This window comes from Melospiza georgiana, chromosome 2, assembly GCF_028018845.1.
Source record: "Melospiza georgiana isolate bMelGeo1 chromosome 2, bMelGeo1.pri, whole genome shotgun sequence".
Classification (NCBI taxonomy): Eukaryota; Metazoa; Chordata; class Aves; order Passeriformes; family Passerellidae; genus Melospiza; species Melospiza georgiana.
This window is the reverse complement of record NC_080431.1, coordinates 10,373,717-10,391,950: the sequence shown is the minus strand read 5'-3', so window position 1 is coordinate 10,391,950 and position 18,234 is coordinate 10,373,717. Positions and strand designations below refer to the sequence as shown.

At 42.2% G+C, this 18,234-nt stretch overlaps 1 protein-coding gene across 1 annotated transcript; it reads left to right on the top strand.

Annotated features, from left to right (window-relative positions):
- The first annotated feature begins 313 nt into the window (after positions 1 to 313).
- On the top strand, positions 314 to 7,295 carry HSPA13 (heat shock protein family A (Hsp70) member 13). The gene is made up of 5 exons (XM_058045419.1): positions 314 to 351; positions 1,869 to 2,209; positions 3,850 to 4,063; positions 4,627 to 4,794; positions 5,693 to 7,295. The coding sequence occupies exons 1-5, from the start codon at positions 327 to 329 to the stop codon at positions 6,346 to 6,348; spliced, it is 1,404 nt and encodes a 467-aa protein (XP_057901402.1). The 5' UTR covers positions 314 to 326; the 3' UTR covers positions 6,349 to 7,295.
- Positions 7,296 to 18,234: the final 10,939 nt, after the last annotated feature.

The window sequence follows — 18,234 nt, the reverse complement described above, 5'->3', positions numbered from 1 at the left end:
TCTCTGACGCCTCATGGTGGCCGGAGGCCGCAGAGCACCATGGCGCCGGGGCCCGGGACTACCGATCCCAGCAGCCACCGCGACTCCCTGGCTCAGGTTTGCGCATGCGTCCTTGAGACGGCACTCCGCCTCCCCTGCTAACGGGTAACGCGCCTCCCCGCCCATTGGCTGGTACCCGCCGGAACCGGCCGCGCCGCGATGCGCACTGGGAGTTGTGGTTTTCTCGCCCACAGCATCAGTGAGGCTGGCGGGATGCACGTACTACCGTTCCCAGCGTGCCCCGCGCGGCCCGGAAAGAGCCGTCAGCGCCGGAGCCACGGGCAGACATGGCGGGGCAGATAGCTGTGCTGGGTGAGGCGGTGGCGCCGCTGGGCTGCGGGCTTTGGGGGAGTTTTGTTTCTGCTGTCGCGTCTTTCTGCCACCAGTGTCGCCCCGGGCTGGCCCTCCAGGGTGGCACGGACTTCCCGTCCTCGGTGTCTTCCGTGTGTCCGATTCTGGGTTCCTCTGTACCAGAGGAGACATGGGACTCCTTGAGCGGGTCCAGCGGAGGGCAGCAAAGATGAGGAGGGGCTGGAGATTTTAGAAGCAAAGGCTGAGGGGCTGAGGGTGTTGGGCCTGAGAAGAGAGTATTGTATTGTTTCATCAATGTATTGTTTCCATTCCCATCAATGTATTCTTGCAGGGAAAGGTCAGAGCAGGGACCAGGCTGTGCTCGGTGGTGCCCAGCAATGGGACAAGAAGCCATGGGCAGGAATTGATGCACAGGAAGTTTTACCTGAACATGAGGAAGAAATTCTTCACTGTGCAGTGAAAGACTAAAAATTGGAACAGATCCCCCAGAGAGGGTGTGGAGTGTCCCTCACTGGAGATGTTCCAGAAGTGTCTGGACACAATCCTCTGCCGTGTGCTCTGGGATGACCCAGCTTGAGCAGAGAGGTTGGACCCACTGTGGTCCTTTCCAGCCTGACCCACTGTGGGATTCCATGAAAGCCAGAGTGCTCAGTGGCACATTGCTCAGAAATATCTGGGAAGATTTGCAGCCCAGAGCAAGCCAGAGCTTTCCAACCAGTCTGTTTGAAGCACTAAAATGACCACTCTTCCCTGCTGGGAAAAAAAGAGGTCACCCACTCTTTGAAATTTAACTTTATTCTTCTTCAGATTTTGTTTGTTGGGGCTTTTTTTTTAATTTTTTTTGTAATCATTTGAGGCATTACTTGATGCTAGAATTTTGGGTTTCATGTGTTCGTTGATTGTAAGTAAAAGTAAAAGAAAATCAACGAAACAACAAACTCTTCTGCACATAAGCTGGTCTTTTCTTGGGTTTCAAGGTGCAGGAAAGATTCAGAGGTGTGGGAATATGCTTTTTTGGGAGCTGTGGCTGAAACAGAATGAGGTTCTATGGGTTTCTTTCCCCTTATTTTTAGACTTTTGGTGAAGCTGGAGGTGTTAGGATTGTGAGTTTGCCGTTTCACTGTGATTTTGGGTGGCCCCATTAACTCAGTGTCCTTTTGGGGCCATTCATAGGCAGCCTCTGCAGAAGCACTAATTACCCTATGTAGTAATTACCCTGTGTTACTGCAATAACGTGCAGAGAGAAACAGAATTATTACAGCCTGGTGATATTTTTGGCTTGGCTGTCTCTTGGCCTTTATTTTCCTTGATCAGTTTAATATTTAATGCCTTAAATTCTTGACTTCTAGCCGCTCTCTGTTGAGCAGGAAATTAGAAACTAATTAGGCGGCTAACGAGGCTCCGGGGTGTGAAATAAAGCAGCAGGAGGTGCAGTGTGTCACACAGAGTCACCTGTGTAGGTTTGTGGGTTTGCAGAGTGATGCCCTAACCCCGCTGTTCCCATCTCCATGTTTCAGGCTCTGCTGTGCTGGCCCTGCTCTTGGCCAGCTACCTGGCACAGCAGTACCTGCCCATGCCCACGCCCAGGGTGATTGGGATCGACCTGGGCACCACCTACTGCTCCGTGGGCGTGTTCCTGCCGGGCAGCGGGGCTGTGAAAGTCATCCTGGACGAGAGTGGCCACAGCAGCATCCCCAGCGTGGTCTCCTTCACGGACACGGGCGTGCACGTGGGCTACCAGGGCCTGGAGCTGGCTGATGCCAACCCCCAGAACACCATCTACGATGCCAAGAGGTTCATTGGGAAAGTCTTCACTCCAGAGGAGCTGCAGAGTGAAAGCAGCAGGTATCCCTTTAAGGTAGGCAGCCTCCTCCTGCAGTTCCCTCCAAGCAGGATGGAATCCAGGCTGGGCATGGAGACCCAGAGCAGCCCTGGGGGTGCTGTGGGTGAGAGGCTGGCCATTGGGAGCCCAGAGCCCCCCGTGTGCTGGGCTCACCCAGAGCCCGTGGGCAGCAGGGCAGGGAGGGGATTCTGCCCCTCTGCCCCCTGTGCTGAGAGCCCACCTGCAGGGCTGCATCCAGCTCTGGGCTCCCAGCACAGCAAGGACAGGGACCTGCTGCAGCCAGCCCAGAGCAGGCACCGAGGGCATCAGAGGGATGGAGCAGCTCTGCTGGGAGGAAAGGCTGAGAGAACTGGGGTTGGAGAAGGCCTTGGGCTGAACTAACTGTGGCCTTCCGACACCTAAAGGAAGCTTGCAGAAAAGATGGAGAGAGATTATTTACAAGGGCCTGGAGTGACAGGACAAGGGGAAACAGCTTCAAACTGATAAAAGAGTAGGTGTAGATTAGAAGCTAGGAAAAACATTCCTTACTGTGAGGGTGGTGAGGCCCTGGCACAGGTTTCCCAGAGAAATTGCAGATGCTCCATCCTCAAAAATGTTCAATGCCAGGTTGGATGGGACTCTGAGCAACCTGGTCTAGTGGAAGGTGTCACTGCCACTGGCAGGAGATGAGCTGGAAAGTCCCTCCAACCTGATTCTCTGATACCTGAAACGTGGTTGATCATCTTATCAGACCTTGAGTTATATGGCCCAATCTGATGTGCCTGAAAACAAGAAGTATCCGGAGAGCAGAAGGAAACGGTTGTGGAAGTTGTGTACCTCTGCTGAGGTACACCTCATGAGAGCTGATAATGATTTTCCAGAGGACCCTGTGTTTCCCTATTGAGAAATGTGTTTCTGGGTAACCTTCTAGTCCTATCTCTGAAAGGATAAATTTAAATTTGAAATGCTAACTGTGCTTTGCTGAAACTATACTTCTCCCTAAAATTGTAAAATAAAAACACAAAGAAACAAAAATCAACAAACCTCTTCCTCCCCGAAAAAACCAAAAATCCAAAACCCAAAAAAATTTTAAAGCCACATCTTCTCTGTCCCAGTGTGTTTTTTGCTTCAGTACTTTACTACTTACTTGACCAGCAGCAGAACTTGAAAGTTGCTTTAAAAAACACTAACCTGCATTATATGAGCATGGTGCAAAATTGGTTGAAAAAATAATTTAAAAATTGTGTACCGCAAGTGGTCTTTTCCACTTGCAGTGGAAGTGGAGAAGTGGAAGTATTTTTAATTTTTTAATATTGTTAAGAGAAGCTGTTTCAGTAGCAAGCTGTTTGTTTCCTTTCAGAAACCTGAAAGATAATCTAATGATTAAAAATCCACCCCTTCTGTCTTTGAATGAGGTGTTGGAAGTTGACTCCACGGTTTCTAGGTCTTAACTTTTTTTAATGTGTTTTACTAGGGCATAGTGAGTGTCATTTTTTTGGATATACTTTCACCCCTTAAGTGGCATGTTTTGCATAATCCTCCTCATCAAGGAATAAAAGTGGCCCAGAAATGGCAAAAGCACATTTAAACTTTTCCTGAATTAAGAGACTACATGCAAATAAAATATTTGGTGGGAAGATTTCTCACTTGGGGGTTGTGTTGCTTTATCCTTCTAGATTGTCAACAAGAATGGATTAGCTGAATTTTCTGTGACAACTAATGAAACCTTTCACATCACTCCAGAGCGCATTGGCTCTAAGCTGCTGCTGAAACTGAAGAAAATGGCAGAAGCCAACCTTGGCATGTCCATTTCCAAGGCAGTCATCTCCGTGCCTGCGGAGTTTGATGAAAGGCAGAGGAATTCTACCATTGAGGCAGCTAACCTTGCAGGTGATGTCTCTCTGTTCCAGAGTTTTTCTTGGAGAGCTTGACGTCTGTTTCACTAACAGTAAGGTCTTTGTGGAGGATATAGAAACAGTGAATCAGTAACAGAGAAGCTTAGAATGGATTTATTGTGAGGAACAGCTGAGAACTTCTGAGTACCAGCAGGTGCAGCTGGCTAATGCAGACATAGGTGCCTGGAAGTAAGTTTTACTTCAGAGAAAATAGTCTTTCTTATAATCTCCAAATAGGGAGACTATATAGAGCACCCTTGGACAATCATTTGAACAGAATTAGAGTGCCTGGAATAAATCTCCTTAGCAAAGTTTCTCTGGAAGCAGTGTGTCTGGGCACATTATGGTTTGTGATTTTGCTCTGATGCTGAAGCAGCACTATTTTAGGATTTAGTAAGGAAAAGAGTTCATTGGATATTACTGATTAGGAAACTACTTCTTTAGATCTGACACTTAACTTGATTGCGGTTAAAAAAGCCCAACAAGTAATGGCAAATGTCATTGTGATGTAAGAACTGCAGTTTGCTGAGTGTTGCTTGTTGTCTCTGCTCCTCACAGGGCTCAGCGTTCTGCGAGTAATCAACGAGCCCACAGCTGCTGCTATGGCTTATGGGCTGCACAAAGCTGATGTCTTTAATGTCCTGGTGGTGGATCTGGGTGGAGGAACTTTGGATGTGTCTCTTCTGAACAAGATGGGAGGGATGTTCATCACACGAGCCATGGCAGGTGAGAAAAGTGCTTTTGTTTCTCAAGGAGTGGGAGGCAAGGTGCACCTGAAGTCACCGTTGGAGGGACTTTTAAAACATACCATCCATGTCACAGAGTGTTTTCCCAATGCACCCTCTGCTGATTTTCATGCAAAAGTAGGTTTGTGGCTGGTTTCAGCAATTAAGACCATACAGAGTGATAGGTTTTGGCAGTAAGTTGTGGTTTCATTTTATCCATTTCTGTTAACTTTTGTGCCCACTAGTAAAGTGCTGGTGCATGTTACACTTACTGTGACCAAACTTTGGGGGGTTGGGATTGTTTCAAATCTTTCTGTCACCCTTGCCCAAACTGGGAATATTGGCAGATCACTGACCAGTGCTTTGGTGCCTCCTTGCCTGGGGTTTGGTGCCAGTTGAGCTGAGCAGGGTTTGGGAATGTGCAGGCCATTAACCCAGAAGTTTTGGGATTGGTGTGTGAATGGTTCATCCCTGAGCACAGAGCTCTGGCAGCAGTGTTTGGTCACTCTAGTGAAGAGACAGCCATCCTTCAGCTGGCCTGCATGCCCACAGTGCCAGCTGCCTGTGTTGCTTTCAGCAAGCAAGTTCTGATGTGAGCTGCTGCTGCTCAGTCCAGTTAGAGTGGAACAGCATGAAAGATTGAGCAGCTTCGCTCTGATTTAATTAGACAGAGATCCACTAAGTGAGTTACTGTTTTTAGTCAAAACAAAACAGTGGAAATTAGTATCCATCATGTGTGCAGTGGAGAAGCATATTTGTCTATTGTCTCTGTGAGCTCGTGTACTTGTGGTCCTTCTGTGATTGTTCTGGCCCTTGAGCACCATCTCTCAGGAAAAGAGAAGCTGCTTTCTGGGGCTTTGAAGGTGCTCTGTCTGATGCCTTCTATTCTTTTCTTCCAGGTAACAACAAGCTGGGAGGACAGGATTTCAACCAGAGGTTGATGGTGTATTTGTATGATCAGCTCCGTCAAAGGTTTGATTCCCTGCCCACGCAGAAGGAGGAGATTCACCGCATCAGGCAGGCTGTGGAAGCTGCCAAATTAAACCTGACTGTCCATGAGGCAGCTACACTGAGGGTGCTGCTGACTCTGCCAGCAAACCAGCTGACAAGAGAACTTGCAAAAAGCCAGGTAAAAGCAAACAGTGCCTCACAGAACACAGAAGGCCTGAAAAATCTTGGAGACGCTTCCAAAGTAGAGGGCAACTTTGTGGAAGTCGTGTTTGAAACAGAAATCTCTCGGAAGCTGTTTGAGATGTTAAATGAGGACCTTTTTGAGAAGATCCTTGTGCCCATTGAACAGGTGTTGCTGGAAGGGCACCTGCACAAGGCTGAAGTGGATGAAATTGTGTTAGTGGGAGGCTCCACACGGATTCCCAAAATACGTGAAGTTATTCGGGACTTCTTTGGGAAGGAACCCAACACCTCTGTGGATCCTGACCTGGCAGTGGTGACAGGTGTAGCCATCCAAGCAGGAATTCTTGCTGGGTCCTGGCCTCTCCAAGTCAGTGCTATAGAAATCCCCAACAAACATTTACGGAAGACTAATTTTAACTGAAGAGAAACTCTCCTCAGTTGCATTCCAGCTCTCCAAAAGGATCCATACTTATCTGACTGGCAATGGAACCTGATCTTAGCTTCATTCTATTCAATTTTCACCTGTTCCCATTAGGTGTTACTGGACACCTACCTGTGCTAAAGCTTGATGTTACTTTAAAGGTACAAACGAGTTCTGAAGTGTGCTGTGTTTACTTGGAGAGGGGATATTGGATGAAAATGCCAGTGATGACACACCCACATTTTCTTGCTAAATTTTATTAGCAAATCCTGGAGTGGTGTGTATTCAAAGTATCAAGGGAGTGTGACCAAAGGTTTGAGATGATGTGGTACTGAGGTATTCCTGGGTCCAGTGTATTTCCTTGGAAGGACTGTGAAGCAGCATTAATGCACAGAGCACTGGCAGTGTTCAGCTTACACTTATTTATCAGACTGAGCCATTTGAGCATTTAGGCACCTTTCCTAAAGGCATCTTGCAGCTTAAATGAGACTGAGGCATTCACTTGATTCTTCTGCTGTTCATAACAGCATAATGGTATGCTGAGGCTCCATGGCAAATTGTCCCATGATTAGGAAACCTTACTGAAAACGTGGCTCTTGCCAGTGCAGTTTCTTGGTCTCCAAGGGCTTCATTCCTGACCTGGCTGTGATGGTTAAACACAGGTGCTGATGTTCTCCACAGAGAACGAGGGTATATTGCCAAATATTCATACCTGCCCCTGCCTTACTTTAAAACTACAGTGATTTTATGAATCTTGAAGCCACACTTGCCTGTCTTCCCTTGAATTTGACCAACATGAATTTCATCATTCTGCATTTCCAAGTGTGTGACATCTTCTCTGTGAAGCGCCCCAAGCCATACTGTCCTTGTGGAGAAAGTGTGGGACAGAAGGGATGGCCTGGATCAAATGTAATTCCTGTAGCCTTAGTAAATGAAAATTGACCCAACCACTTTGTGCTTTTTAGTTCTTACGTGGTTTAAGTTTTTTCATATCCCTACTCTAAACAGAACAGAGGTTGTTGTCCTGTTGGGAAAGAAACAGTGTTGTGTGCAACTCAGGGTTTGAGGTGGACTCTCTTTTAGGCAAATACATCACTATCCAAATACCTTGAAAATGTGTTGTGAGGAGAACAAAGTCACTGATCTGAAAAAAAAAGAATTGGTGACAGTTCTCTTTGCAGGGATTAAGCAATAATCAAGCACCAGCTGAATTCTGTTATCTGCTTGGAACTTCCTACCAAAAAAAACATGTCTTTCAGCTAAGACTGGTTTCAACATCCATCAGCCCAGTCTTCATCAAGTAAGCTCTACTAACAGGTGATTTTAAGGATTTTCTTGTCTTCTCCAGAATAATGTTGTATTAACCTTGCTAAAATAAAGTGTGGGGCTTAGATTTATTGTTTTAACCTATGACTATATTAAAATAGGCTTATTACTCTCCTGGCAGCAGGCCTGATTTATGGCACTGCCATAAATCAGTTGTGCTGGTTCAGCTGTTTGCATAGCTATTGTCTAAATGCATCTTTGAAGTAATCCAATTAAAAACCTCTTAAATTGAATCATAGTTGCACACAGCCATTCCATCTGCATTGTTTAACTTGACAGAGGATTCCCAAAGTACTGCTGACATCTGCTTAATTTTCCTGCATTGAAAACGAGGAATTTTTTTTTTTTATTTGAGGATTCTTTCCCTCCTCTTTGAAAGTGACCCCAACCAAGTGTGGAGCTTCCAGTAAGTAAAACTCCTGCAGTGAAAGAAGTGCCTCTTCAGTGACACCATGGATGGGTGCAGTACAGTCCTCAGTTGCTGCTTTGTAAATGTGTGTGTGCAACATCTGTACCAACTCTTTAGAGTCACTGTGGCCTTTCCTTCTGCCCTGCTGTAAGTTCATCCCAAAATCCACTGGAGGTACAGTAGGACTTTGGTCTTCATGTCTTTAATGCACTTTGTTAAACAAGCAGACCTATATAAAACAGAACCACTTCACAGAGAAGTTAAACTATTAAAAGCTTTGCAGTTTTGGGACAAGTTAGGTAGGAGCTGTTAAAACTCTCAAAGCAAATAAATGAAGTATTTTTTTCTTTCACATTCTCCTTCACCCTGGGGGAGTTAAATCTCCTTCAGTGTTAATCTGGGAACTGGAAGGGAAGGGCAGGTTGTTTACTTGTAAAAACTAAATCCACAAAAGAGTATTTATTCAGAGATCTCTACAGGTTGGAGTTTTTAGTAGAGAAGTTACTATACACTGGATATCACAATGCATCCTTATTTATTAGATTTTCTGAATTATTTATTTTGTATCTTTTAATACTGTATTTTGGCACAAACAATTAAATTTTAAAGACGAGTCCACTGCACTAAGTGGATATTTCCAGGTATGCACATGGGCTGCTTACCAAAAGTCTCTCTGTAAAAAAGTTGGTACTTGAAGGCTGAAATCTTCCTGTAATCCTTATGATTGCCTGTGGTGGTAGGTGTGTAACCAATTTCTCTAGCTAAGCCTTGTTTGGTGAGTTAAAATTCTGAAAGCATCAAGAGGCCTCAACAATTGTGTGTTCCCTAATTGTTTCCCAGTGCAGATGATGAAATGCATTTTATAAATAACATTTTAGATTTTTAAATAAAAGCAATTTCTACCCCTTGGATCTGTCTTCTTTCACTTTCTCAAGGAAATTGTTCCGCAAATTCCTTTGAAATGTAGAAGATGAAGTTGTGTCAGCTGTGAGAGAGTTTGAACATCAGCTTTGTCTTGGGGAGCTGTAAAGTGTGCAGAGCCTGAACAATTACAGTGTTTCATAAATGTTTCAAAGCTGGCAAAAAGTAGAAGTTACCATCAAATATGAGGGGTACAGCTCACTGAAAGAGAAGGAATGGCTTTGCTGACACTAGTCCAGCATTTGCTTTTCTCTCAGGCTTTGCCATTGTTCAGTCTGCAGCTCTCCCAGCTGCATTCTGAAAATAACTGGAAGTGAAAGGTTATGTTGGCCTGGCAGTAAGCACAGAAAGCTCTCCCCAAAAATTAAATAAAGTAAAAATTACCATGCACTGATGCCTCTCCTCAGACTGTTTTCTCTAGACCTTGCAAAAGGGATTGGTTCCTAAGGTATTGATGGCTACCTCCCCTAGCCTACGTGCACATAACTTTCCCTTGGGCAAGAAATTAAGATTGTACTTGATACACCAGGTGTCAGCATTAAACTAATATAACAGGGCTGTACCCAGGAACTTTATTACTTTTTTTGGGTTTTTTTAAGCAGTTGATGGCGGATCTTAAGACTGATTACATGTCAGTATTAAATTTCAAGAGCTTCAGGAACTGCAAGAAAAATGGAAATAACTATTTATGTGGCCTACAGAAGCAGATACACTCAGCTGACACTTCAGGTAAATGTACATAACCTGTCCTGATTCTGTAATTAGTAGGGAGGTTTACATTAATATTTACCAGCAAAGAGGCAGCTCCACCTGACTGCAATTTTTGGGATTCTTTCACAATGACATTTTGTAATGCTCAGTTAGATATGTGAGATGTGGTTTTCAGTTTTTCAGAAATCACAAACGGAAAACTGACTTAATGGGGCACATTTAATGCCTCAAGAACTACCTAAGTAAAAATGGGAGGATGTATTAAAATTAGCCCCAAGTGACATCTGTATCTGTGTCCACACAACAAGCAGTTTTGTTTTTTCCTGAATGTGTAATCATAATAAGAATTAGTAACTAAATTAGCATAATATCAGTACAACTTAGACGAAGTTAAGAGCAGCATATCAACAGCAGAATTATTTTTCAATCAGTCTTTACTAATGCAACAGTTTTAGCCATGAAAATCCATCCCTGCTTCATTCTGTTGTCCCAGTGCCAATATGATAAAACAAGTGATTTGTATAAAATCTGAATTTTAAGAAACCTTAGCAATACATACAGATTGTAGCTGTAGTAAACAGCAATGCTGCAAGGAGCTCTTGAGTAAGTCAGTTGTTTTATATGGAATATAAAATACTGCACCTATATATATGGAATGCCAGAAATCCTTTGAGTTTCCTTCAGAATTCACTTACTAGTTTTCATCATCTTATCCCAGCCTCTGCAACCATTTCAGAAAAGGCACTTTTTCACTGTAACAAAGTCTGTGGTGTATCATATTCTAGAATCCTTCATGCATCCAGAACAAGCACTTTACAATACAAGACCAGAAAGATTACAGAAGAAAAATTAGCTCTTCAGCCACATTTTCTAGTCCTAGTAAAGATATCTCTGGATTATGGGAACATATTTCAAGAAGTAATTTATTTTTCAAATGGCTTATCAAAACTTACCTCTCTGAATGCATGACTGTGTGTAACCTGTAGTAAACAATGTGCAGTTGTGAAACTCTCTTTTGATGGTGGACTGCACAAAGTTATCTGTTTCCATGTCAACAGAAGCTGTCACCTCCTCTAGAAGCAGATTTTTGTCTTCTGTAGCAAAGCATGGGCCAGACAGACCAGCTGTCTATGCCCAACACTGTCAAAAATACATTTGAGAAGGGCAAGTCAGGCACATGGAGGAAAGGGAGCACAAGATAAAGCTGAGATTACCATGGAGCATGTCTGTACTTCTTTCCTAACAATATTTTATGCTTCTGAAAAGACTACTGAAATATGTTCATCCTGCTTTGGAATTTTATTTCTTCTTGCTCAGCATATCAATTGTAGTTAAGGTAGGACTCTTCAACACCCATGGCTGAATCTTAAAAGAGTCTTCAGTTTTATATTCACATTATAGTGTGCGCTAGGAATGAGCCAGATTGAATGCTGAACCACTTTTCAATAACGTTCAGTGTAACAGTTTGGATACTTGTATATGTTAGCTGTAGCATGCACCTTCCAGAAATGTCCTCCTGAAAATGATCTGTCTGAAAAATTCAGGTTGATACCCAGTACACTATTTAAGACCTGTGCCTTTGCTGCTGAAAGCTGCAATATTTGTCTCCTCAGTTTAGAGTTCTTTTATTTCAAGTGTCACCCTCCTTTCATAACTGGGGGTTAACGTTTCAAATTTAAAATTGAGGTTTTTTGCTTAAGCAAATAGAACAAAAGAATAAGCTCTCTGTACCTTGGTGGGTTTCGAATTTGTTGGGTTTTTCTTGGTTGATTGTTTTTTGTTGTTTTTTTCTTCTTGTTTTATTTTTTAAATTTAAATAAATGAGCACTTTTCTACCCAAATTTAATGAGGTGCTGCATGAGTTGCAACACCACACTCCCCCCTTCTTTACACTTGAGCTGAAAATAGTCTTGGCTTCTCATACAGCACAGGCCATCAGAATTTATACCGCTGTGACCAGTTGGTCACCTCAAAAAAACTTGCACTACCAGAATAGTTCTACTAAGAATGACAGGAGATGTGTCATTTCTATCCTGATACCTTCTGAAGTAAATTTTCTGGAAGGATCACATAGTACTGGAAAATAACAGCATTAGCACTTGCTTGATAATGTACCTGAGATTTTCACCACCTTCTGAAATCTCACGGAGGAGCTTCTTTGGCAGTGACTGGACAAAGTCCTTTAAGTCACATAATTCCAGCACCTCCCACAGTTCAAGATCAGAGTGTTTTCCTAGTGGATCCAGATTTGAAATCTCAGAAAACAAGATTGGGTTCCAAATAGCAGCAGAATGTGAATGCACAATTCCAACATGATCCTAAAATGGGCTGTCCTAAATCCTTACATTAATAGAAGGAATTGAGACAAATAATCTTGGGAATGGAAATTTTAACAGTTTGAAGCTGGTGAATGGAGGACAAAAATTGTGTGCAGACTCTGTGAGCTCAGTTCTTCATTAAGGTGCATCATAAAGGGCAAGAGATTTCTTGTGCATTCTCTGTGCTCTGGTTTTGTGGCTGACTAAAGGCCTGCTGCAGCACATGAATTATTATTAAGGTTTGTGAAGCACTCAAGACTATATTCATGAGCAGTGTTTAGAAAAATTAGAAGGCTATGACTCTAAGTTAAACGTCCTTAATTTCCTATAGGAAAGATTACATGTTCAGCAACAAGAACACCTGCAGAGATTTATAGACTGAATTAATGCTCCCAGAGATGGTGAACTGACACCTTGACCAAATGCAGTCACAGTGGCTGTGACCCAACAGGCATAAGAGGCCAAAAACAGTCACAAGTTACATCCAAACAGAACAGTGACAATTGTGGGGGAGCTCAGTGACCAAACAGTACAGTTGAAGGGGTAGCAGAGCTTGTGCCTGTTCCTCATTTAAACTTCATGTTACTTGCACTAGGACAACATTAAAGTAATTTTCTAATCTGTACTTTAATGTGATTCTTAAAAGCTGTGTGTATGAGGTGTATTTGGCTGATCTGAAGAAGTTACATACACACTGTCAGCTTTGCTATTTGCCATGCCCTTGTTTCTGTCCCAGATTTTTACCTTCCTCCACTCTCCTGACCTGTGCAGGTCAACACTCCAGACTGCACCTACTCCTCACAAGCTTCAGTCTCCCTTTTTTTCACCTCTCAGTTCTATTCTGAGCCCAGCCTGAAAGTTCACTGCACTGTTGAGTTCCTCTCAGTTCAGTTGTCTGGATGTGGACCCAATATATTCCATCCACAGCAAATCAGATTCGCAACTGCAGTTGAGAAAATACTTTGTAATTACATACCTAAAATTCCAGTAAAAACCTTTTGTAAGGTATTACTTTAAACTCAGTAAAGAGATGTAAGAAACTAAAAACTGCAACTGCAAAGGAAGACATTTTTATGAAAAGAAATGTCCAACTTTTTCTATCAGTGATACTTATGTCACCAGCAGCATCTTCCTCTCTATTGCTATTGTGTATGTTCCACTGATCAGAGGAGGAGCTGCAAGCAAGAAACACTTTAAAATATTCTTATAAAAAAAACATGCATATATTGCTAAGCAAAAAAGAACACTCTATAAAATCAGGCAAATTTCTCCTGCTTAACATACTTTGGTTCCCACAGTGAAGCAGCCCATGAACTGAACCCCTTGCACGAGGCACATTCACTGGATTTCTTTTGTATAGAGGGAATCCAGAAGATGGGCTCCAGGCACATATTCCAGCCAGCTGCTAATGGGCATTTGGGCTTAACCCACAGCAAAGCAGGGTGGCACAGCCTTCAGCACTTCGGGCTGCTCTGGCATCACAGTTGAACAGTGGCTCGGGGCTTTTTAATACCTACTTTTTAATATCTACTTTTTGTGTTTCAGCAGCCTTTTCTGTTGCAGACTCCTGCCCAGTTGACCTCCTCCTTTGAAGAACTCACTACATTGGAAAAAAACCAGAAAAATATTTTCAACAATATACCATGAGTAGAAACATACAGCACAGGAAGCCAAAAGTGAAAACATTGTGGTTTTTTGTGTTTTTTTTTTTTTTTTTGTTTTTTTTTTCAGTTTATAGTTACGATTCTGTAGCAAAATTTAGAATGCTCTAAATTTTCCAGCAATTCTTTCCCTCATTTCCGGGAATAGAAGAAGGAATATATTGAGAAGCTGGCATGAAAAGTAAAAATACTTAGCAAACACAGTATACAAATTTTGTCACGTTCCACTGGGCTTGTCTCCTCACTCGTATGCTCTGAACTGAAGACTTGAACAAGCTCAGAAAAATTGCCTCTCCTGAAATGAGTTCTTGGTAGGTTCCTATTTGACTTATTCCTCCCTCTTTCATCACTATTTTTATATCAGTGTGAGGGAGGAGGGTGAGGTTATGGGTCACCAATATACAAGTCTGAAACACAATGTTTTCTATTCATTTAATATAAACATATTCATTTAATATAAACATATACTAAAAGCAGCCATTCCATTATGATAGCTGGAATGTTATAATGGAATTCTCCTGTGATTTTGCTCATGTATTTGTCTACCTTATTTTTATCATTCTTCTTATTATTCTTGTTATTTATTGCCTACTTTGCTACAACACTCTTTTAATTGCTAATTGTAATGTCAAACTATAAGCTTTTAGCTATTTGCTATTATTTATATGTACCTGTTTGTTAATGTTTAATGTTTTTTCACCTGTTTCCTGCTCAGGAATGGCTTAGAGTAGGTTCTACAGAAAAGAATTAGATACTCCAGCTTTTAATACACTACATGAAGTTTGATAGTCTCAATATTAAAATCTGCTTACAAGTTTACCATTACTGGAATTCTTGCTTCTGCCAGACATTTATAAGCCATGGAGGAGATAAATTAAGAACAGGGAGAAGGGAAAGAGGAAAAAGACAATAGTGAAATCACTAATGCTGACCCAATATTAGGTATTTCATGTTAATACATGTGCTTTGCAGGCAGCAGTGGGAATAATCTGTACTAACTCATACTGCTGAGATTTTGACAAGTCTTACCTTCCCACATGAATGGTTTTTAAATGGGAGAATGTATTCCTCCAGATTCCACCTTCCCATAGGAACTTCTTTGCTCAACAAGAACCCTTTCATTCTATAACCTGTACTGGGTGTACCCTGTACTGCTTTTTGTTTAACATCTTTACTCAGAATAATTGTCATCAGCCTGTTAGGTAAGAGACGAGCTTTTGTAGAATGACTGTACAAAGCAGTTTGTACAATTTGAAAGGAAGCCATTGAGGTTACCTTGATTTTTAGGAGATCAGAAGGCTTAGCCTCAATTAGCTTCTCAAAAAGATGCTTTCCAACATGTACATCTACAGCAGGAGAGGGTCATCCAGGAGATGCAAGTCAGCCTTGCTGTGCACAGCTCTAGCAAGGCTCACTCTCTGCAGTGATCACATGTGTGTTTTATGGCACTTCATTCAGTGTTTTATAGCACTTGATTCAGTTTTCCTCTCCGGGGTTTCCCCTGCTGACAGGAGGAAAGGGTTGATGTTGGCAAGCCTTGCCCGGCACAGGAACAAGGCCCTGGGAAGAACTGTGTGTGCCACAGGGTATTTCCTGCTCCTCTGGGTGACACTGCAAGTGAACAGTGAATAACTACTGGGAAAACACATAATTATGTAAAAATTGGGCTAAGAAACTGCACTCCCCAAATGCTGCCCTCATCAGCATGGTAAGGCATTGTAATAATTACTGACAAAATACACATATGAAATATTGGATTTTGTTCACTTCTCAATAAAGATTACTGGAGTATGATTGCTGTCTTTAAAGATGGAGTTACACCTGCATTATAGCCCACAGCTGTCCTGGTTGCTGCAAACAGGTTTCAATCATGTCCACATATTCAGCATTCCAAGTATATTTACAAATTGTAATTTTACAAAGGAACGCATTATCACAAGTCATCCTGATGACAACAGTGTGAAAAATAATCATTAAAGAATTTATTTCCCAAGGCATAAATGGTGTGCATTGCCTCAGAGCCCATATTTTCTAAAGGAGGATTAGTCACCAACTTGTCAAGTCTATTTAGGAAGGGATTATCAATTTACAGGAATTGCCAGCATCAGTGTAGAAGACAGTAAGTCTTACATTTCTTCCAACAAGTCAGAGTTTTTTGTTTGCAATCTTTAGATAACTTATTTTCATAGTTAAACACAGGGCATTGCAAAAGCCTGGTGGGAGTTTCTCTTGCCTGGAAGGGAGCAGTGCTCTTAAGCTTAGTGGTTAGAGAAGAATTTTTCTGTAGAAGAGGCTTGAGACGGAAGAGAAATGAGAGTTGTTCTGAGAATGGGATTTCCCAACACCACGGAATCCCAGGGGTTAGAGAGGGGATTAGAAGGGGAAATAGCATTTGCATATGACCACAGATCAGCATATCAAGGCTTGTGTGAGAATCCCATTTTAATCTTGAGAAACCACACTGTAATGTTTTTAGACGCTATTTTATCCAAAACTTCTGGGTATAAATTCAATTGTAATAACGCCATTCTTTTATTGATAAACCACAGCAATCTTGTACTGTATTAAAATTAAATTTTCATATCTTTCTTCAGCTTGAATACTTAGCCAGCAGTGTGTGGGATCCCCCTAAAATTATCAGGGTGGTGACTCTGGCAGTCCTGAGCACTTTGGGGGTCAAAGTCCTGAAGAGGCAGTGCCAGCATCCTCCTCTGGTTTGCATAAGGCACTGTTGAAGCAGATAACTCTGAATTTCAGTGTGAGGGAGAGTGCATCTTTGTGGGAAAAGATGCATAATGAGTGTGCATAACAACAATGCAGCAAAGTGAGACAGGAAATAGCTGAACTCTGGAGTTTGTGAGAGTGTACCTGGAACTCAGTCTCACCAGGAAGGATTTACCTGGCAGGGAGCTGTCAGTAGAACCTACAGTGTAACCAGTAAGAGGATTTGGGATTTCTGAATTTCTCAGAAGCACAAGTGCCACTGTTGTTGAGCACAGTTCCCTTGTCACAGGACAGAGACATGAGTTCACCCCAGTTCAGCATCCTGATGAATACCACAAAACTTTCTGGGCATTGATTTGGTAAGGGAGTCCTTTCCCATGTTTCAGAGACCTTTGAAACCATTTCAGGGGGGGGGTTATATCAACATTACTGGGAGCTGGGCTTATTTCAGTTTTCAGTTCAAGAGAAACTTAAAATGTCCTTTCTTTTCCTTGTTTCTGTGTAAAAGAATAAATGTTAGTGGTTTATTCACAGCTAGAGGCATTAGGTACATATTGCAGTACCTATGTAAGATGTAGGATTTTCTTCTAAGATCAGGTGGTTGGCTCTTGTATAAACCCAAGAAATGCTTTACTGGGACTGTTGGCAATTTGGTTTTAGTGGTGTTGATCTCTCTATGCTTTAACTTGTATATGAATGAGTACTGTGTACAGAGTGCATCCTGAGGCTCCCTGAAGGTTTCTTGGGGCACTAAGCTTTTGTTGTAACAATAATCTAGATTAAAAAGTTGTGAGAGGAAAGAGCCAGAGTGACACCCTGCCATTACTTGTTCTAAGGAATATGTGATGTCAGCAAAGCTGTGCTTTTATAGCAGTGGTTGGGCAAAGTGTCAAAGATTTGAGATGACAGGGAAGTGCAAAGGAATTCAGGAGCTGCCATAGTGAACTTTACTCCAAACAAAGTGACATATTTGAGAAATGGGAGCAAAAATTATTAAAGGTCATTTGTTGAGCTGAGTTGATTTTCATAACAGCAGACATGCTGCATCTTTTGCTCCTTGTGACTTCATTCAAAGTGAAAAAGACGCCTTTGGTGGCACCTCCTAAAGGCTGTCTGCTGCAAAATCTTGTGCAGCACAGCTTTGAGGAGCTGCTCAGATCCATAAAGCTGAAGACAATGATCACTCAAAATTAAATAATGAAACACATTAACACACACTCACACACAGTTAACTGTAGTGGAAAGAAACAAAGGAAACTAGACCTATGCTTGGAAGCACTGTAAAGCATACTCCATGCAAAAAGACATTCCTAAGGTGCATTTGCATCCTATTTGAATGGTTATGGGATGGTTTTCTTTCTCCTGCACTGGAAATAATTGGGCCAGAGATGTAGGCAAGCTGAGCATCCACAAGTCACACCTGAATAATGTGAGGCTTATCTGCCTTTGCCTCACTTCAAACTTTAAAAATCTGTAGTCTGCACTCCTGTATTTACCCAGTGAGGTGATGTGTAAATAAATGAGCTTAAAAAAAATATTTCTTGATTTGTTTTGCAGCTGGGATACAGAGGGAATGAGGTTAAAAAACACACATGAAATCAATATCTGGGTGAGGTATGTGGGACTCTAAGCTCCACCTCTCTGCCAGAGAAGCTTTTGCATTGCAAAATTCAGATTAGAGAATGAATCCTGGGAAAAGCTCAGATGATAGTTTTATGGAAAAGTAATCTCTGGATACACAGTTCTCAGAACTATTTTCAATTTCTTACAGGGAGATCCTACCATCAGCAGAATGACCTTTTGTTCTAAGCTCCTT